Source organism: Drosophila grimshawi, unplaced genomic scaffold (genome assembly GCF_018153295.1).
Source record: "Drosophila grimshawi isolate 15287-2541.00 unplaced genomic scaffold, ASM1815329v1 contig_44, whole genome shotgun sequence".
Classification (NCBI taxonomy): domain Eukaryota; kingdom Metazoa; phylum Arthropoda; class Insecta; order Diptera; family Drosophilidae; genus Drosophila; species Drosophila grimshawi.
In genome coordinates, this window is record NW_025063240.1 from 20,797,379 (window position 1) to 20,818,714 (window position 21,336).

At 39.6% G+C, this 21,336-nt stretch overlaps 5 protein-coding genes and 1 long non-coding RNA gene across 12 annotated transcripts; 1 reads left to right on the top strand and 5 right to left on the bottom strand.

The window, feature by feature from the left end:
• Positions 1-82: 82 nt before the first annotated feature.
• Positions 83-729, bottom strand: LOC6557292. Its single transcript, XM_001983429.3, has one exon. The coding sequence runs from the start codon at positions 680-682 to the stop codon at positions 476-478; it is 207 nt and encodes a 68-aa protein (XP_001983465.1). The 5' UTR covers positions 683-729; the 3' UTR covers positions 83-475.
• A 1,764-nt stretch (positions 730-2,493) lies between these two features.
• On the bottom strand, positions 2,494-3,265 carry LOC6557299. 2 transcript variants are annotated; one of them, XM_001983428.3, is made up of 2 exons: positions 2,957-3,265; positions 2,494-2,886 (listed from the first exon to the last, which is right to left on the bottom strand). In XM_001983428.3, the coding sequence occupies exons 1-2, from the start codon at positions 3,225-3,227 to the stop codon at positions 2,543-2,545; spliced, it is 615 nt and encodes a 204-aa protein (XP_001983464.1). In that variant the 5' UTR covers positions 3,228-3,265; the 3' UTR covers positions 2,494-2,542. The 2 variants fall into 2 exon arrangements, with proteins under 2 accessions (XP_001983464.1, XP_032590758.1); XM_032734867.2 differs by having other exon boundaries at positions 2,494-2,907.
• A 1,308-nt stretch (positions 3,266-4,573) lies between these two features.
• Positions 4,574-21,185, bottom strand: LOC6558799 (cAMP-dependent protein kinase type I regulatory subunit). Of its 5 annotated transcripts, XM_032734842.2 has the most exons (6): positions 11,126-11,160; positions 10,134-10,242; positions 6,185-6,544; positions 5,741-6,115; positions 5,525-5,664; positions 4,574-5,461 (listed from the first exon to the last, which is right to left on the bottom strand). In XM_032734842.2, exons 2-6 carry the CDS (start codon positions 10,140-10,142, stop codon positions 5,377-5,379), a joined length of 969 nt encoding a protein of 322 aa, XP_032590733.1. In that variant the 5' UTR covers positions 10,143-10,242; positions 11,126-11,160; the 3' UTR covers positions 4,574-5,376. The 5 variants fall into 5 exon arrangements, with proteins under 5 accessions (XP_032590733.1, XP_001983463.1, XP_032590729.1 ...); XM_001983427.2 differs by lacking the exons at positions 10,134-10,242; positions 11,126-11,160 and adding an exon at positions 20,300-21,185 and having other exon boundaries at positions 5,525-5,661; XM_032734838.1 differs by lacking the exons at positions 10,134-10,242; positions 11,126-11,160 and adding an exon at positions 20,300-21,184.
• Positions 7,155-7,731, top strand: LOC116805061. Of its 2 annotated transcripts, none has more exons than XR_004364998.1 (2): positions 7,155-7,403; positions 7,479-7,731. It is a non-coding gene; the product is annotated as an uncharacterized LOC116805061 (long non-coding RNA). The 2 variants fall into 2 exon arrangements; XR_004364997.1 differs by having other exon boundaries at positions 7,495-7,731.
• Positions 17,673-18,276, bottom strand: LOC116805059. Its single transcript, XM_032734859.1, has one exon. It carries the CDS (start codon positions 18,107-18,109, stop codon positions 17,699-17,701), a length of 411 nt encoding a protein of 136 aa, XP_032590750.1. The 5' UTR covers positions 18,110-18,276; the 3' UTR covers positions 17,673-17,698.
• On the bottom strand, positions 19,124-19,861 carry LOC116805056. Its single transcript, XM_032734856.1, has 2 exons — positions 19,570-19,861; positions 19,124-19,495 (listed from the first exon to the last, which is right to left on the bottom strand). Exons 1-2 carry the CDS (start codon positions 19,732-19,734, stop codon positions 19,232-19,234), a joined length of 429 nt encoding a protein of 142 aa, XP_032590747.1. The 5' UTR covers positions 19,735-19,861; the 3' UTR covers positions 19,124-19,231.
• Positions 21,186-21,336: the final 151 nt, after the last annotated feature.

Genomic DNA, 21,336 nt, shown 5'->3' on the forward strand with positions numbered 1-21,336 from the left:
TATATTGAATCGATCAGGCGATATTTTGCTCAATTGGTTTGCACTTGACTGAGCCACATTCTTCTACGTGTGTGTTCGTCTGTTTGTTTGTTTGTTGTTGTTGGTTTATTACAAATATCAATGTCAGACACAACGTTTAGCTAACCCTAAATGATATGGCTAATTAACTGACTAGACTAGACTGCCGCCGGTTGGTTGTTTGTTGTGCGTGTTTCGTTCGTTGTTTGTGGTTTGCTGTTTGTTATTGTTGTTGCTTATGTTATAGTTATAGTTGTAGTTATATTTATAGACTATATTTAAGTACTAGTCGCGTTTTTAAAGCTAGACTAATTGCTATTGTGCTCTCTTTCTTATATAAACATAGTGACTATATATACAATGTTATTGTTGTTGTTGACGCTCTTCTTCTTTGTTGTTGTTGTTGTTATCATTTGTTGCTTGAGATTCTCGTCGAGCAGCGCTGCCAACATCGCCTTTAACCGGTTTTCAGAGCATCCACTTCCAGCATTGTGGTCTTCAGCGTGCTTGTGACAACGCCCACTCCTCCTCCGCCGCCTTCGACGCTCATGCTGCTATAGAGTTTGTGGACCACATTGAACAATATGAAGCTAACGATGAGGACCAGCAGCGACATGAACGCATATGCCAGCACCAGCGGCGTATCCGATATGGGATCAAACATTGTTTTATATATATATATATATATATATATATATATATATGTGTATATTTGTATATTTTTTTCTTGTTTTAATTATTTTTATAACTTCTGACAGAGAGTTAGTTGACAGAGATACTCTCTCGCTCTCTCTCTCGAGTACGTCGAACTGACTAAATGGAAAACACAACGGAACTTGGAACTGAAGTGAAAACGCGTATGCTAATTTAATGCCGCAAGTTTATATATATTTATATATCTGCATATATATTCACAACGCAATTACAAATATAAGTGTTGTTGAATGTGCTCCGTGCTTGTTGTACCGCATGCATTGACACCTGTGCTTTAACTGAGCATTTTATACGAGGCGAGCGAACGTGTGACTGGAAATTGGAATAGAACTTTGTGTGCTGAGCCCCCCTCCACCGCCACACGTCTGCGCTGCCCTGTCCGCTGCAGTTACACCCGCACGCACGATAAGCCCAATATATATATATATATATAGATAGTTAGTGAAAAACCCGTTTATTGGTTAGTTTGCATCTAACATTAACTAGGGTCAGGTCGAACACAGCTGCATCTTTGATCGCACATCACTCTCAGCTGACCGCGAAAGAGAGCGAGGAAGAGAGGGAAAGAGTGAGAGAGCGTATAAACTATGAAATACTCTGCACCCGAGTCGAAAGTATGTTTAAGCCTATCGATCAGTCGGCATCGTTGCAAAAATACAAATTAAAACGGCATACTTATATTCAATATCTATACTGAATATCTTATATATAAATATATATATATATATATATAGGGGCTTCGGCAGATATGGATGGCTGTTGTCTAAAATTTTAAACATAATTGGGCTTTATTTGGTAAATGACTAAGAACTATTTTCTTTATCTGAGTCATTTACTCGCTGAGCTTCATAAAATCGCCAAGGAATATATTTTGTTCTATATTATACATTATATACTCATTACTATTATTTTTTATTATACTTATATTATTATTATATTTACTTATAAGTCATTTATCTGACGCCGAGCTATATATAAAAGACAATCAGCTCACATTATTGTATTTATATTATCATTTTATTTATATATTTATTATTTTTATCATTTCCGTATCAAACGCTGCGTCAATTAAAATACATATTATATTATATACATATATATTAAAAGAAAAGCATTTCACAGAGTGATGCTACCCTCTTTGGAGGCAATATAAACATAATTACAGGGTATACCAATTTTAATGAACACTCATTGAATGCGAAGCATATACTGATATTCATATACATCGATGCCAGCGGAGCCAATCAAGTGAACAAATCTACGTCGTCTGTTTACGAGTATATATTTGTTGGGCTTTATTAATTGAATAAATGGCGAATATGTAAATAAAACATCTGGGCAATAAAAATTGGTAAATATAGCGTCAAGCAATTTGCGATTTTGTATTTTCAATTGTGCCTGCTGTTGTGATTCGGGGCATGATGTTGAAATGCGTCTTATCAAAGTGACTGATAAAACACACTATGGCCCCCGCAAGTGCTAACTGATAAGCGAAAGGAATTTTTTGTCTATATCCGTTAACTGGTTCAGCATATACTTCTATATATATATATATATATATATATATATACATACTGTATACACTGTGGAATGAGGCGTCTGCTGTGTGGCATGCTCGTGACTCGATTCGACCTTGGAACCAGTTAAACGGGGGGCAAAAGCATAGTTTCAAAACTAGTTCTCTAAAGATTGATTATAGATGCAAGCAGTGCCTCTCTCTCTCGCGCGCTCTCTGCTCTCTCTCTCTCTCTCTCTCTCTCTCTTCTCTCTCTCTCTCTCTCTCTCTCTCTCTCTCTCTCTCTCTGGCTGTTTAGTGCTCGAAATCCGATGAAAGCCTACGCATGGGCAGATGACACAATGTGGCACTGTCCGTGCAACGTGCCACAATCATATCGTTGCCCACATCGTTCAGCACCAGTCGCATATTATTGGGCCGGGTGCAGCGCATCATCATTTTGAGTCGTGGCACACTGAACAGCTGATCGTAGTATTTGATAACACGTGGACTGTTCGAATCATGCACCCCTCGATCGGCACATGGTCTGTTGGCGCTGCAGTTGCACATGAAGCTTATCGCACGCTGGCCGGAATTGCTGCAGAAGTCCAGCTCAACGCTAACCAAATAGCACGGTTCCAACGTGAGCGTAATGCGCACTGTGATCCATAGTTGATTGACTGATTAACTGATTGACTGATTGACTGACTACCCCTATGATTTACTCACCCACCGATGACTCGTGTATCTGGGAGCGATTCTGTATCCAAACGGAGCGTGCACTCAACTGTTGCCCAAGATTCTGGCCTAAGCCGTGATCCCTGGGCAAGTTCAGGGATGATTGGGAGCGAGGTGCCGCTGGCAGCGGCAGATTGTCATAGATGGATATATAGATCTTGTGACTGACATAGACCACAATGAAGAACAGTATGATGAGTATGAGCAGGAAGACAAGATATGTGAATAGTGTCGGCAGCCAAATGATGACATCCAGCAGCATTGGTAAAGTGGGCTGCTTCGTTTCAATTGTTTCAGTTTCAGCTACGATCTCAGAGTTTTCAAGTGAAACGGTCGCCATAGCAATCAGCCTGCTAAGGTTGCTCGTTTTTTTGTTTGGGGGGGAATTGTTTGTTTTGCAACATCTATGTAAATGTATTTATTTTAATATTGTTTTCTCATTTTTGTTTTTTTTTTTTTTTTTTGTTAGCTTTTTGTTTTTACTTTTTGTATATAGTACATACGATTTTACATTGACAATATTTGTAGTTTAAATTATATGCGCTTCTCCTCGCTCGCTCGCTCGCTCGCTTTTGCTGCTGCTTGTTTACGTCACAGGTGTCTTGGCTTAGCGTACACATTATTTCATGTTCTTTATTTATGTTTGCATATTTTCTCATAGCATTTAGCTTTTGTCGCACACACTGAACTTTGACGTGGGCGCTCACTAATCGCTCTCTCCCTCTCCCACCCTCTCACTCTCTTTCTCTTGCTCTCTATGTAGTCTTTAACCCGCCGGCGGGTACACTCACACTCACGCTTGTGAGGCGCAAGGGGGCGTGGCTTGCACACTGCGCAAACCGCCTAAGAAAAAAAAGGGACAAACAAAACGCAAATAGAAACACAAAAATTAATCCCTTTGGGCTCAACTTGAGCTAAAGGCGTGCGAGTGTGTGTGTGTGTGTGTGTTAGTTTGTGCTTATGCAAATTTTGTAGTCACTGTCACACACACACACACACACACGCATACATACAAAAACCGCCCACTTTTGTCAAGCATTAGTTAAATTAATTTATGTTTTGTTTTGTTTTGTTTTAATTAATTTACAATTTCTTGTTATTTTCATTTCTTTTGTGTGTGTGTATTTCTTGTTGTTGTTGTTTGGTGGCAGTTGTTAGAAAAATGCCATGTTGGTTACGCGACGTATGTATAACAGAGTATAACAGTTTGAAATCATAATGACTTTCAAATTTTCATTAATAAAAAGTTTGTATATATATATATATATATATAAATTTGTTTGTTTTTCTTTTTGTTGACTTCATGTGCGAAATTTGAAATTAAATAATAATTTACTAATAATATTAAACAATATTTATGTATTTGTTGTTGCCCGCTCTTTTGTTCAACACAAACAAATTAGACAAAACCTAGTTAAATTATTTTTTCTTTTTCCTTTTTTTTCAACTCAGCATGCGTGTGTATGTGTACGTGTGTGTTTTTATAGCTAAACTTTAATATTTATTTAATTTTTACTCATAAGTTGTTTGTTTTTGTGTTTTTTTTAGGCTGTAAAAAACATTCAGATCTTCAATGTGATTATTAAACGAAATGTTTCCTTTTTTTTGGTTTTTGTTTTTGCTGGCAGCATGTTCCGTTATAAAGATATTCAGTATATATATATATGTATATATACATAGATATATATGTGTGTATATTTCAACCAGTACTCGTAGAAAAGTGTTATAAGAAATGCGCTTGTTTTGTTTTTCAAATTTTTCAAATTTACATTTGCTTTTTTTCCTTTGATTTTGATCTTATTTGAGTTTTTCAAAAGTTTTTCTTTTTAAGAAAGCTCAGTGCGACAAGTTGCGTTTTGTTTTTTGGGTTTTGTTTTCTGTATTTTTTTGATTTTAGTTTTTTTTCTTTTTTTGGAGTTGGGAACATGCCGCAACTTTTACACGAAATTAACACACACATTACACAAATACATATGTATAACTTTTCAGCACAACATACAGAATTCATATACGTAATTAACATATTGGTATTTGGCGCCCCCTCTTCACACCCCCCACTTCATAACCACCCACGCAACCCAACCCCCAGCGCACCCCCCAACCCAAAACAAGCGAAGCCAATCCATTTTTCACACTTGCACATTGAGCTCAACTCAATATTTCAATTCCAATGGAGAACTCTCTCTCTCTCTCCCTCTCTCCCTCTCTCTAAAATGGGGCTGCTTTATATGGATTCTTTTTTTGTTTTGTTTTTTACACATTTAATTTAATTTTTGTTTTGCTTTTTATGCTTTTTATGCTGTTGAGCGGTTGTTTTTTGTTAATGTTGGCATGCGAGCTGCGTTGTTGTTGTTGATGTTGTTGATGATGTTGTTGTGTGTGCCTGTTGTTGTTTGTTGCTTGTTGCTTGCTTATACAGACAATGAAACGAAACTGTTATACTGCGTAATGTTGCGCTTCAGAATATCCGCACAGGGGCCCAAAACGCGCTCAAACCTAAATATAAAATGGTTATTAATCGGTTAAGGTATAAATTATACAAATATATATACTATATACCTCGCTCTGTCCAGTTTGACGCACTTGAGGGGGCCGCGAGCGACAACAGTTGCGGCACGTGGCCGATCCAGGAGCAGAGCAATCTCGCCAAAGTAATCGCTGGAGCCCAAACGGCCCACTTCAGCTGGCTCCTCACCCTGCTGGTGTAGATTAAATCCAAGGAAAACAATTAGTGACCAATTAGCCAATTATTATTATTGTTATTATTAAGTCTACCTCGGAGCGCTGTTGCAGGACAACGGCACATCCTTCGAGAATGATGTAGAAATCATCGCCGGCAGCGCCCTGTTTCACAATCGTTTCGCCATCCTCGAAGGCGCACGTCTCCAGCGAATCGGCGACAGTCAATCGCTCCCATTTATCCAAGCTCTCCAGTATGGAGACACGCGAGAGGAACTCCTCGTACATTTTACGCTTGCGTATGGTTGAGCCCATCAGGATGCGTCTGTACGAGTCACGATCGATGCCCCACAGCTTAACATCGCTCTTGGCGCGCACGGTGGCCGCACGTGGTGTGCCATAGATCAGCGCCAGCTCACCAAAGCTGCCGCCTTCGCTGATCGTGGTCACCAGCTCAGAGTTGACAAAGACCTGCGAATGGTTTAACAATACACAAATTCAAATAAAGAGTTATACAATTGTTTTTGGACAACAACTCACATCTACTTCGCCCACATCGATGACATAGAAATTGTCGCCTTCGTCGCCCTGCTGTATGATATTCTCGCCGGCCGTGTGATTAACGGGAAACATGGCATCGAATATATCGGAGCGTTCGCTCTCATCCAAATGGGCGAAGAGCACATTTTTGGCAATGGCCTTCGACAGAGCGTTCATTGTCTTGTAGTCCTTGGGTACAACTTTCTTAACATAGTTGGCGGCATCCTCCTCGGTGACCGGTTCGGCGGAGATGCCACCGCGCCGGCGTACGGGTGGTGCGGCTGTTTGTGGCATTGGACTGAGATCCTCGCAATCGTCGGGACTGATTACCTGTTTGCTGGCATCCAGTTTGACTTGTTCCTGCAAGGCAGAACATCAAGATAAAGATATTGCATGAGTATAACAGTTTGTATAACACGATTTGTTGTTCTTAAGCTGATGCACAATAAGCCGTAATAAGTAAGCGAACATTCATCTAATAATCAACCTTTATATTTATTTATTTACTTATGCTTCCACTCAAATCAAATCACGCTCAAAAGGCGTTCCCTGCTTGAGACGCCCACCTTTTGTGTTGCAACAACTCCTGCAACGGCGTAGCAAATTTCAATGTGCGTCATTTTGCAGACGCTAACTGTTTGTGTATATGTCAAAAGTCAGTTCAAGGAGTGAATTTGGCTGGGTTTGGGGCAATCAAAGGGACAAAAGCTGCTCCAGGGCTTCAGCTGGGCATTTGTCTATTTTTGGTAGCTCAAAGTTCGCATGTTGCAAGCTCGAAGCGCCCACACAAATCGCACAGATAGCAATTGCAATGCTGCAATACTGCTAAAAGGAGAAAAAAAAACCAAAATAAGTTCTCTTAATAAGAGGGCGGCTGTGACGTCAATGGAGACCCAGACCCAACCAACTGGATTGCAAGCAGCAGGGGCACAATTAAGCTGCACATTTAAATGTCAAACGAAATGTGACTCTTGCTTTTTCGACAACTGTCATTTGGGAATTGTGCTAAATTGAATTGATTGTATGACAGCAGTTTTGGGCTACTTGAGTGAAAATGAACTAATTGAACACCATTCAGGAGGCCATATGTATAAAATAGTTGGTGTTTTTCGGAAGAGGAGACAACGCAGCTGCTGGGCAGATACACCAGAACTCCGACAAGCCAGATGTCTTTTGGGTGGCTATAATCGTAAACGATTTAAGCAAGTAATAACCATGGGTAAGCACAGGCTTAGGATAATCACCTGTCTACTAACAGAACATTGTAAACAAAGGAGTCACCTAACCAAACTAGGTATTTATATTTATAGGAAAGCGAGGAGGAATCCTCAATGCACATCCTAGCAGAGTGTTTTGCCTTAACCAGGAAAGGATGCAGCATTTTAGGTATGCATGTTATGAGCTTCAAAGACAACCCAGCAAGGAACCTAGCATTTGTGCAGGAGGAGCTGGGCTCAGAAGGGAGCACAATTATAATAACAAAGAGTCGTCGAACAGTTGTAATTAAGAGATACATGTTAACTACAAATATAAATATTGAATTTTCGTAGTTTGTTGTATCTAACTAATTGCCAGTTGAGTAGTCAATTATTTGGTTGTTTTTAAGAGTTGATCGCACTTACAAACGACATTTTCGTATGACATATAACACTTTATGCACTGCTTACACAAATTAATAATAATGCAAACACAACAAATGTATAACCGTTGTTTATGCGCAAACTTGAAGTACTGTTTACATCAGTATACCTCAAATTAGCGCCATAACTTGGCCCAAAAGCTGCCTTGAGGCCAGATAAGATATTAGCAACTATTTGTAGCCTCTTTGAGAGTTTGATTACAAGAATCAAGCTTATCAGAAACAATTTAATGGCTTCCTACGCACGCAGTTAATGAAAAAGAAAAATGCGCCAAATGCATAAACATTTAATGGGCAAACAATAAAAGCGCGTTTGATGAATCACATAAAACATAAAACAAACAAACAAACAAACAGACAAATAAACACGCAGCGATTTCTATCGATTTGAGGTGTAAACAAATTAAAAAATTAACTTGAGCAATTTGAAGCAGATGATCATGGCATGTTTGCTGATAAGAATGCGTTTTTTTTCGGGCCACTTGCCAATTTTTAATGATGAGCTGCCAATTGTTAAGTTAAGGCGTTTGCACCACGCCCACGATCAATCAACGCGAGGCGCAGCTGCAACGCATACAAAGTGCCACAAAGTGAAGCACTTTAAAGGCTGCAGTAAACAAAACCAAGCCGCAAAAAGCTGACAAGTCAAAGTCGCCTGTTGACTAACTACCACGTCCCACTCCCCCTTTCTCCCTTCCACACTTTCGCTCTCCCCCGGGCAAACAAAAAGTGCAATTTTATGACCAGGGCCATCGTTGTCGTCCTCGTTCTCGTCCTCGTCCTCGTCCTCGACCTCGTCCACGTCATCTTTCGTTGCCGGCGCGTGTTGGCCGTGACCTTTATGCAGACGCGGAGTCGGCGCCAAACAGCCAACAACTAGTCCCTGGCCGTGGCCATGCAGCTCCACTCGCTCTCTCTCTCTCTCTCTCTCTCTCTCTGACTCTCTCTTACTCCCTCTCTTTCTCTCTCTCTCTCTCGCTGTCTCTCTGCAAGTTTTCATTTATATATCTCTGCGAATTGGCGCGACATATTCAACGGAAATCGATGTCGCTTTGACAAAATTGAGTTACTGACGCAAAACTAAATTGCAAACCGTTCTGTGTGTGCGGGTGTATGTGTGTGTGTGTGTGTCCAATCTTGAAGTACGCTTATCAATACATACAAACATTAACAAGCCCTCACGACACTTGTCAGCTGATTAAATGACAAGGCAAGATGACTTTTACTATTTGATTGCAACTCCATCAAATCGCTTTCAATTTGCAGATAGTTGCGTATACACTGAGCAAAAATTAAGTATACGTCCTGCTGTAACTTTCAAAAGTGTCGATAAGTCGCAAGTTCTCAACTTTTGGGGAAACCTTTAGTCAAAAAGTTGAGTTATGATCAGGCGGTTGTTGAGCCACTTATAGACTTTACTGAAACACAATAGACTTGCCCCAAGATGGCTTCCGGTTCCTGGTAATATGGCGTACACATGACCAATTGAATCGTTTTGTGGCATAGAAAGACAATGCGGCAACAACTGAGGCATGATTAAATCTCAAAGAAGCCAAATATCTTCTAGATGGGACAGAACAGATTGTGTCGGGCAAAGTAATGGTGCCCTAGGGAAACTTGTTTTAAGCTTGGAGCACATAGAAACCCTCAATCCGACAAAGATTAAGAGAAATTGGGATTGAAGGATTGAACTGTGGTATCCGAAGGGATCTAACAGATCGCAGTACATGAAGCAAAACAATAATAACAAGCTCTGCCCCTAAAATACATTTCTATTTGGCAGACTGGTTATGATTTTGAATATTATATATGTATTTCTATACATTTTCTAGAGAACAGATAGTCTCTAGGTCAGGTCAGGTGTATTAACTGAGAAAATGGCAACAACTTTAAGATGTTTTTTGCTCTGCCAGGAATTAATTGCCACAAATTGTGATTAACAAAATTCCAACACGTTCTGCTCGTGTTTTTTTCGCCCAATGCCAATGTGCCATAAAAGTGCAATGTTTTATGAGGTGATAAGAGCAACAGAAACAACAACAACAATAAATGCATGACTATTAAGCTTTTCATTTCATTTGGGAGCATTCTTAAAGAAAAATGGGAAATCAAATTGCTGCAAGGCAGTAAAAAATGAATGAATCGCGAATGAGTGTATGAGTGTATGAGTGTGTGTGTGTGTGTGAGTCAATGAGTTCATTGCATGAGTGCTTATTTAATAAAAGAGCAGCTGAGAATAAAATAAATATGTGCATATTTACAATAACAACAAAAACAAATAAACAACAACAACAAACGCGATTTGCAAACCTTTGACATATTTTAGCTTTTGCTTTCAGCTGCTAAAGATGTGTGTGTGTGTGCTGGTGTGTGTGCTGGTGTGTGTGCAATTGCAACAAACGCTGTAAATGGTCACCGACTAGAAAATAAACAACAACAAACAGACAACAAATGACATTCCACTTTTAATTATTTTCAATTTTTCTGTATATATTCTCAGACACAGTTTCCACTAATGGATGTAGATTTTCACGTAGACCGTATTATGTTTGTTTTTTTTTTGTTTTCGTTTCAAGACGTGCACAACAAACTACAAAAAATGTACAAATAAATACATATTACGTATACGCAACAACAAGCAAGACAACAACAACAATAACAACAACAACATAAAGCAATGACAAATCCAATGTCAAAGTTTTATAAAAATAAATATTGAAACCATCTTTTTTCTTCATTTTTTTTTTTTTGGTATTTATCGCGAAAATTTCACACAAATCGAACAAAAATTTTACAACAAAATATGTGCCAAAAAAAATGGGAGAACAAAAATATATATTAAATAACATTATTAAAGAATGTAGTTATAGATAATGAATATATGAATCATATATATATATATATATATATATATATATAATATGGGCTCTGGTTATTAAAAGATTTTGTAGCCGCAGCCAAACGCAATTAATTGGTGCAAATATGAAAGAGAATTATATAAAAATAACTAAATATATGTATAAAATGTATATATTTGGATATATATATATATATCAATATATGTATATGTACATATGTTTCTATATTTGTAGATCGCGTGCGTCACTCAATTTGCAGATTGGTTAATTTGACTACATAATTTCTTCCTTTGACAACTCAATTATTTTCACATTTGTTGCTTGCTGTTTGATTGTTGTTGCCGATTTCTTTTAATTGTTTAATTAATCCAATTGCAGGAATAGTCAAGCAATGGATATGGATATATATATATATGTGTGTAGGTGTGTGTGTGAATAGTCTACCCGCTGTTTTTTTTTGTCGTTGCTCGTTTTCAACTTTCGTCGTCGCGTGTTATTTACAAAACGGAGGCGCGACACAAACTGAAAACTGAAAACTAAAAACTGAATTCGAATTCGCTTTCAGCTTCGAGACGGCAAACAGAGAACGTCAACGTCGACGTCGACGTCAACGCAGCCAGCATCGGCTTCCAGGCGCCCTTACTGCTAGCCCCCTCCCCTATCCAAAACAATGCTCTATGTGTGTACGTATTACCGTTAAGTACTGTGTGGGTTATGTGTGTGTGCGAGTGAACCGGAATGAGAATTACAACTGTCTGTGGTTTGGCGATAGTAGCTAAGAAATGGACAGTAGTAGTAGAAAAAGTGGAAGAAGAACTGCTTAGCTTATGCACTGCTCAAAATTGAGCAAAAACAAATCAATTGCAATTCTCAATCATCATCATCATCAATTCAAGGCATTTGAAGTGCACAAAAGAAAGAAAACAATTTTCGAAAGTCAAACAATTCATTTTTGTTTCGACAATTAAAAACATTAAATTTCGTGCGGTGTAGCTACATTATTTGCCCAGTAAAAATCTAAAAACAACATACAAAAATACATATGATGCTCAACAACAACAACTAAAATGAGCGAAACATTAATAAAACGAAACGATGGCCACAAGACTGTAGCCAAGAAATTGTTTGGCCCATAAGACTTGAGAGAGCCACGGCTATGTAGAGGAAGGGCAGCGTGGGTAGCGAGGGGGGGCAGAAACAATGGTCACTTGTCAGTCTATTTGCTGTTTGTGCCGCAATGCAAATGGGGAAAAGGTAAAACAAATCAATTCGACGCAAAGCTAAAAACCATGAGAGAGAGAGAGAGAGAGAGAGAGAGAGAGAGAGAAATAAGCAGGTAGAGGGAGGAGGAGGAGAGGCAGCGGATTGAGCCAAGGTAAAGAGCAAAGAATTTGTGGGCGAACTTATGAGTGTTTACCTTAAGCTCAACCCACACACACACACACATACGCACTCACACACGCACAAGCAAACAAATATTCGAGAAGAAAAAAATAGAAAAAGATGTGGAAAAAAGCAATAATAACAATAATTGCAAACACAATCGAAAAGTTGTTCATGTGTTAGTGTGTGTGTGTGTGGAATTTATAATTTCGTTTAACCATTAAAATGTTGTTTGCCTAATATTTATGTACATAGATGTACACACGCATATCCGTTTTAATTATAATTACACTTTTGATTTACATGTTGTTGTTTTGGTTGTTTTTTTTCTTATTTTTTTCCTTCATGCAAGCCACGTGACGTATGTAGCGCTATGTAAAAGATATGCGAGAATAGAGACTGCGACAACATGCGATAATTACTAATGTATGCGTGTGTGTGAGCGAGAGGGAGGGGTGGAGGTGGGGGTGGGGGCCCCGTGGGACGTGCGACAAGAATGAGAGTGCAAAATGAACGTGTGCTAAGTGTACGCAGTGGGCGGGCCGCTGATTACCGTTAAAGTCACAATATGTGGGGAAAAAACCAAGACCTTGCCCACCACAGCGTCTCTAGGCTCAGCTGAGGTAAGGCCCAAGTGTGTGGCCAGGTCATGAATAAACGTGCGTCAGAGCAATATGTGGGAGAGAGAGAGGCAGACAAATAGGTAGAAAATGTCAAAAAGAAAAGTGGAGAGAAAGAGAAAGAGAGATAGAGAGAGAGAGAGAGAGAGATAGTCAGATAAATAATTATTAAACAAAAAGACGGAGACAGAGAGAGAGAGAGAGAGAGAGAGAGAGATAGAGGGATACGAAAAAGAGAAGAAAATTAGATAGATAGAGAGAGAGGGGGGGAAAATGATAAGCAGGATCAAAAAAAAAATACGGAGACAGAGATAGTAAGCAAGAGGGGGAAGAGAGATAGGCATAGATAAAAGAATCAAATACAAAGAAAGAGGAAAAGAGATAGTAAGAGAGTGAGAGAGATAGTAAGAGAAAGAGTCACAGAGATAGTAACATAGCGAGAGGAAAGCAGATAGAGATAGGGTTTAGGAATCGTGCCATATGTGACAAACGCCCTTCTCAGTGATTCTCATAACAGGTACCTAAGCTACGCTATATTTCCAATTAAATTCCATAGTCCATTGAGCTGAATTGGCTCTAAAATTAGGTTAAAAAGATTCAAGATATTTTTTACGTTATATTTTATGGAATAATAAATAAATATTTTTCTATAACAAAACATTGAAGCTTATTTACCATATGAAAACCATTTTACTTTTTATTTTATAGTTTCCTTAGATCAATTTCATTAATTTAATAAGACCAATATATATATTCAAAAAATAACATTTGAAGATTTAAGGCTAATCTAATGCATTAAGAAAACGTCAAAATAAATGTTGTCAGTTTGAAATTCTGAAAAGAACATACGAAATAAATGCGCCTTATTAAATGGCCTAGCAAACCAAGCAAATGATTCAATCTACATTCCGACATTATATATTTTGTGCGAAACGTCTCCAGCAGCATTCCATAAAACTTTCCGCTCTGCAATTTGTGTTTACTAAACACTTTTTCAAAGGATATAATTTAATAATAATCGCTTCTGCCTGTGCCACAAATTCGTTTAATGTGGGTCACTGCGGAGGCGTCGCTCACTTTGCCAGTCAACATTTTTTTAGGCACTGTGTTTTAATGCTGAGCTAGCGTTATATGGGGCGAGAAGGAGCGGGAGCGGGAGCGAGGGGAGCAGGAGGTGTGTGTTGTGTGATGCTTTTTATAATCGAATTAATTAAAATTTTACACACTGGCTGCGACGGCAAAGTTCTGTTCTCTCTCTCTCTCTCTCTCTCGCACACACACCACCTGCTGGCTGCGGCTGCTACTGCTGACTCTTTAAAGTTGGCAACACTGAGCGAAATTCGCAATGGGAAATTTAAGCGAATTGAAATATTATTATTTTTGATTTTTGAAATTTTATAGTTTTGTTTTGCTTACTAAGCTTTATTGTTTTTGCCCTGACATTTTTATTTGACATTTGTTTCGCTGACTGTATACATTTTTAGCCCGCATGCTGCAGTTTCCGTTCCTTGGAACTTGAAGCCCCTCCCGCTTGTCTGCCTGGCTGCCTGCCTTGCGTTGTTAAGCGAAGTTTCCAATTCAGTGAACTTTTTGTTGCCAGCTGCCTGCCTGATCGCCCTCTGTCACCACCCCTCCCCCGCCCCCCTGCTCCCTTATCGTGTCAGGCAGTGATACGTTGCCCACTTTGCCAACTCCCTCCCAGCCCAACCCAGTCCAGCCTTTCTTTCACAGTACGTGGTGTCAGCTAAACAAAAGCTTTTGTTGTTGCTGTTGAAAATGATTCCAACCAAAAGCGTTTCACACACACACACACATTGGAGGCGTCTCCAAATCGATGCTCCGATTGCTGTCTGTTGCTTGTTGGCTAAAGCCTGACGACAAACAGGTCAGTTAGTGTCCTGCATAATCGCTACAGCTGTCAGCAGCAGTTGACAGCTCTTTCGATTTGAATCTGACGTCACAAAACAAACCACGAGAAATGTGATTAAGGTTGTCATCATATGCACACACAGATGCCGACTAAAAAAAATTCAAATTCCCAATATTTTTTTTGAGCACCCTTCCATAATTCCTTCAATCGCTTGTATCATTTTACTCTGTAGATTGTGGACAATTCTAGCCATTATATCGCATTGTCACTAGTTGATAAAGTCATTAATCGAATTAGTAGCACAGCAGGCTTAGTTTTAGCTTAGCTAACCGCATATTTGGATTGCGCAAATTACGTATACGCCGCATTGTGCTTGGGAACTTTTGCTATTGTTCCTTTTGACTGATGCGCATATTATATGTATTATCATATATTGTTGTCCTGGGAAGGTAAACTCAGCTCAGCTCAGCTCAGTTCAGCTGTTGCGTCGCTGTATGCAAAAGTTTTTAGGCTCATTCGTGCCGTTTCATTTATTGCTTAAATAATTCATGAACTTCCTTCCTGTTATCTTTGGTTTGATTCTGTTCCGTTTTGTTGTCGTTCATCTGTGGCACATTGATGTGCCACTCTCGCTGGCTGTTAGCGTTAACGGTGCTTACAGCCCGCTTAATGGATGGCCGAACAAAGGGTCGCCGCATCCGCTGCTTTAACCTCTACTCCCCCAAATTGCCCAAATAACCTTCAGCTCCATGTGTATCTGTCTGAGTGTGTGTGTGTGTTTGTGTGCTATTTACATAAAACTTTTACATTGATTTCAGTTCTCGAACAAACAAAAACTTAACCTGTGTACTCCAAATCTCTAATATATGAAAATCGCTTACTTATTTATGCATGCAGAGCGATAAGTGGATGAGATGAAAGAGCAAGGACCAAAACATGAGGTAGAGAACAAAGTTTCAGGATACACACTGCTAATACAGTTACAAATTGAAATAACAAATAAATCAATTTTAAAATGCCAGCTAATAAGTAATTCCAAAAAAGAATTACCTGAAAAGATACATAAACATAAAAGTCCTCAAACATTTATTGAATTTATGTAAAAATTAAGGCAACAATTATTATTATTATTCACCCAGCTGTTCCAAGCGTTCAGCAAACGAAATTTCACATTTCTTAAACCTATTATTCATATTTATTACCTAATTTTTAAATTTAGAATTACTCTATAAATCAAAAGCACACTTTACAATTACTAAGCTGAATTCAGCTTGGGTTTGAGATTCTTATAAGCTTTAAATAAAGGTATTTCTCTAGGTAAATAACAGCTTATTATTCTCAAACAGTCTAAGCACAGCTGAGTTGGTATTCTATAAAAAAAAAGCCCTTTTACAATGGAAATTATATTTGTTAGCTAATTTATAATTGTAATACTTCTGTATAAATCAAAAGGAGGCTTTACAATTCCTAAACTAAATACATTTCCCGACCTTATAAGCTTTAACTAAAGGTGTTTCTCTTGATATTCTATAAATAAAATTAAATCAACCCTTTTCCCATTTCGTTAGTTTAACTGTTTATTCGAAAAGATGTAAAACTCGTAACTGTAACTGTAACTGTAACTGTACCCACCATGTTTCCTTCCACTTTGGTGTTTCGATTCGCAAGGTGTTTGTTTTTGTATTTTTTTCGCCTGCTGCGTGTTCTTTGTGTCTTTAATCTAGTGTCAATACGGCGGCGGTCAACAAGCTCAAGCAACAAGAACAACAACAATAATAATGCGACGATTATGACGAGGAGCTAGCCAACTATTTATTGGGCACACTAATCACGACCGGGCGAAAAATAAACAATGCGCTGACAGCAGCTGTCGTGACAATTGTTTGTTGTTGTTTCAGTTTCAGTTGTCCTTTTATTTCTTGGTGTTCTTATTGTTGTTTTTGGCTATAACTGTAACTGTTACGGTTTCGGTTTAATGATTGTGAATGATGACAATTGTTTTGGAGGAGCCATAAACGCAATCAATCAAATAGAAAACGCGACTGCCGTCGCCGATAACCGTTGCGAGTGGCGAACAATTTGCGAATGTTAACTGTAACTGTAAATGTAGCACTTTTTAACTGTTATTGGCAGCAAGGAAATTGAGACGACTAAGACGACGACAATGTACGCAGTTAGCAGCAGCGACGACGATGGCAAACTGACTAACGGTAAACAGCGCCATCAAACGACAACGACGACGACATGATGACCTTCACCAACACGCACAGCCGAAGGAAAGTGGCCAAAAAAAGCAAACTTTTCGCACACACACAAACACACACAGAGACACTCACATACACAGAGAGAGAGGAAAACAACAACAACAAAGCTGTGGCGCTGTCATCAGCAACAGCAGTAGCATTAGACAAAACAACAACAGCAGCAAGCAGCAAAAAGGCGCCTGGCAAAAAAGCTTTGATTTCGTTTTGCGTGTTGCGTGCCGAGCAGCAGAGCCGAGAAGTGAGTTGAGCTCAGTTTCAAGTGCAAAATTCCCATCAACTTTGCGAAAAAGCTGCAGCTACTCTCTTTCTGTGTGTGCGTGCGTGCGTGATTGGTGGCTCTCTTTACGAGCTGATAGAGCGCAAGGCAAATTCGACAAGGGTGAGTAGTAGAGTGAGACTGAGCGAGAGAGCAATGTAAACATAACACAACATAGCGCTGCTTTATTTTGCATTCATTGCGTGCAGGTATTTTATGCTCCTCGTGTCAGAGTACTTTGATATGCGTATTTTGTTTGCGTCAATTTTAAGTATGTCAATTTAATATTTTTATTAAAGAATATAGTTGAATCTGCAAGCTGCCTATGCAATTTCTCAATTTTAAAGTTGCCCTCCAAATCATATAACTGTCATAAAATATTGTTGAAGAATAGAGAGAAGTAAAACTTCGGCTCTTCGAAAAACAAAGCAGTTATTTACTGTTACCTTGTTTGTCATAGGGGCAAGCAGACAAACCAAAGCTTAAATTATGCTACTAACAGGCTCGTTCTCTCTTTCTCTTACACTCTCTCTCTCTCGCAGAGTGCAAAAGCTTTTTAGGCTGACCATAATAATATTATGAACTTGAGATTGGAATGGAATGGAGTGAGTGGATTTGGGGAACTCACTGCTGACAGAGGTCTGATCGAAATGATGGCTTCGTCAAACTTACGATATCCTCCTCGGGAATGGTGGTGCAGGAGGTGCGCACATGACGCACTCGATGCATGGCGTCCAGGCTCAAGCGATGCTCGTGGTCATCGCGCAGCATTGCATCGAAAACGGCAACGCCGCCATCGATGCTGCTCTCGCGCAAAATGCGACCACCTCGGCCGCTAAAGGAGCCACTGGAGCCCTGGTACAACGGGTGGTGGTGCTGCTGTTGCTGTTGATGTGGCGTGGTATTGTAGCTGACGCCCACCTCGGAGAAGGAACGAATGCGCAACGCGCCATTCTCATCGGTGGTGAGTGCAACGGACTTGAAGCGATCAATAACCGCATCCTGAATGCCATTCACACTCAGCTGATTGCCCATGGCGATGGCGATTGGCGGCAATCACTCAATCACTAAGGCACTACTCCTATTCGCGACACTCGGCAACACGCGGCCACACAATAATTATGCAAAAGGGCAGCAGCCGCTTAAGTACGCTTCTTTACAGCGTCAGGATGTTTATCAAACTGAAAGTCCACTCAGGCATTCAACAGGCAACAGGCAGGCAGCTGACAGCACCACCAGCCTGGCAGAGTGTGTGTGTGCGTCTATGTGTGTGTGTGTGTGTGGGCGAGAGAGAGAGAGAGAGTCCACAGGTGCTGCAACTTTTGCTTGCAGCTATACCAGCAGCAACAGCAGCAGCCTTTTCCCAGGAATCATTGCAAGCTTTCAAGCTTACACTGCTCGAGCCCCTCCCCCTGCAATAATACCCCCCGCAAATGCAACCTGTCTGTTTACACATACTTATAACACACACATATACGTCTATATTCGAGGGAGTTTGAGAGAGTGTGAGTGTGTGTGTGAGCGAGAGAGTGAGAGAGAGTGAGAGAGAGAGAGAGAGAGAGAGAGAAACCAGTGAACCGTTTGAGAATCGCACGCTTCTTGTGTGGGCATATTTTGTTTTATTTTCAAATACGTTCAACAACTGACCCCAAAATAGCCCCATTGAGGCTTATTATTGATTTGACATGTTAGTCGATAATAGCCACTCTTGTTCGCCCAGGGATGCGACAACAATGGAACTCAACAGAAATTACATATTACATTAAAAATAAAACAAAAGGATGAAAAGACCGCGATTTTCTTACACAAAAACTTTTTAAATACAACTTTTTGATATATGTATATGCTTTCAAAAAGTTATGTGAGTGGAAAGACTTAAACCCGTCTCTTCTCGCACTATTTTAGATAAACATTAAGTTGGAGTCGTCGAAACAGATTTTTGAAAAACGGGTAAGTTCAAGGACAAGTTTCGCTAGAATCTCGACTAATCTCCAAGGATATGGAAATTTTTGGAAGCGTCCAATTTTTACATGAATACTTTGTTTATAATTAAAAGAATACCACACTAGTTAATTTTTTAATCAGAAATCCGAGTGTGTAGAGGGGGTTGGGGGTAGGGTTATAGATGTATATGCAATATTTAAGAACAAATTAGATTTACAGATGAAGAAGAAAAAGTGAATTTTTCACTCTATTGAGGAGATTTTTCCTTTTCGAGGCCACGCGGCGACTTGGCAATGATTTAATCCTCTTGCGTGTAGTCCTCGAACCAGCCGGTTTGCCCCGACACGCATTCATCCTTAAAGCTGCACAGCGTTTTGCCCACATTTTGATATTCCTTAATGCTTGGCTTTTGCTGGCTAATTGTAGGGCGCCATCAGTGTTAAGATCACAAGCACGACGAGCGGCTAAATAGGGTTCCTGTTATATTCCCCAGGCGCGAGGATATCATTAAATATGAAACTTAAGCGCAATTCAAAGAAAGTGAGAGATACCTGCTCGAACAGTAATTTATCGTTGGGTTTGAGACGATGCCACAAGTCTACGGCATCTAATATTAGCTCCCTATCCGTTTGAGATTGATGGCTGCCTGCCAGTTCGCATTCGCGTATGAAATTTAAATAGGGATTCTTCGTTAGCAACCACGGTATCGACATCATTGGAAACCGAAGCAAAAAAAAAAAGAAAAGAAAACCGTAGCCGAAAACCCGATACGTTTCAATTTAATTTCGTGTTGAGATTTTATGTTTTTTTCTTCAGCTGTTTATACTTGTAATGCTGCCTGTAAACTGACTAACTCCCAGTTTTGGTATTGGAGCTCTTCCTCGAATCAAGGCCTACTGAAACAGGAAACTTTTCCTCATAAGGAAAAGTTGAGCCTTGTGGTGAATTCTCTTTTACAAGAGCTTAATTTTAGACCGCTCCTAAAATGTGTGCGAGAAGTTGCCGACATACAAAACGATCTCAAATATTCCTCATTTTTTCGTTTTTTCCTGATTGTATATCAATTGATTATACCGTTTTTTGCTGAAATACAAAGAGTATTAATCTAAATTTTAAATCTCTCTCTCTGAGAACTTCAGCAAGCCGGCCGCTTATGCTACGCTGTGTCCCAAATTCGGCACTTATATTTATAGAACCATATTAAGTGATCAGAGCAGACAGGGGAATAAATATGCACAGTAAGTGATCAGATAACAATTAGAGATTTAAGTTGAAACTTACCCGTTCCAGTTTCTGGAAATAGTTGCGCAGGAATTGCACAGGATTGTCCGGTCGGCAGACGCACAACTGGACGATGCAGTCTTTGAGTACACGCTGGATGCCATGCGATTGTATATAGTGTTCGCATTCCCGCAAGCTCTGCTCCTCCAAAGTCTTGGCCATCATATAAGACATGTGTATTGGAATTCTGTGTGTGTATGGGTGTGTGTGTATGAGTGTATGGGTGTGTGTGTGAGTTGAAGGTTTGTGTTGGTCGAGCGTGTTGGAGCTGTATAGATTGCGTATGTTGCAGATTTTTAATTTACTCGATACGCAATATGCGCAAACCAAGTGTTGGTGTTGGTATGTGTGCGTGTGTGTGTGTGCTGCTGATTGTTTGGCTGTGGTTTGTGGCTGCTGCTTTCGTTACTGCTGTTGCAGTTGTTGTAGTCGTCGCACGAGTTTTAATTGTGCTGCACAGCGTAGAAATCAAGTAAATAAACTTATTGGAATTGGGCGTCAAGTGCACCGCCGCGAGCACCACTTGTGTATGTACATAGGCATAAGTATGTGGGGGGAGATGTGTGTGTTAATGCCTCTTTTTTCCTTTTCTCTTTGCGTTTGCTTTTGATTTTCTTTTTTTTTGCAGATTTCTTTGCCTTTTGCTTTTGGTATTTGCCTTTGCTGGTGGCTTTTGGCACTGTTTTCACTTTTGTAATACACTTCGTTTATGGGTGGTGTTTAATAAGATGCTGCTGCTGTTGTTGTTGTTTGATTTCATGCACATTTGCTGCAGCATTCAGAACACTTTCTCTGGTCTTTCGTTGGGGCGAAAAAGTGCTTTTTCTATAAAACTTAACTTATTTTCACGCACGTAAACCACTGCAGTTGTTGTTGTTTTTCGATTTAGTGATGGGCGTTCAGTGTGACCGTGCCAGTATAAAAATATACCGTACAGTTCGCTTATATCGTCTATCGCTATCGATAGCACGCTCTTTGCACTTCATTTATAAATATGCAGAGGTATGCAAATATTTGAATTCAAAGATTCAAGATAA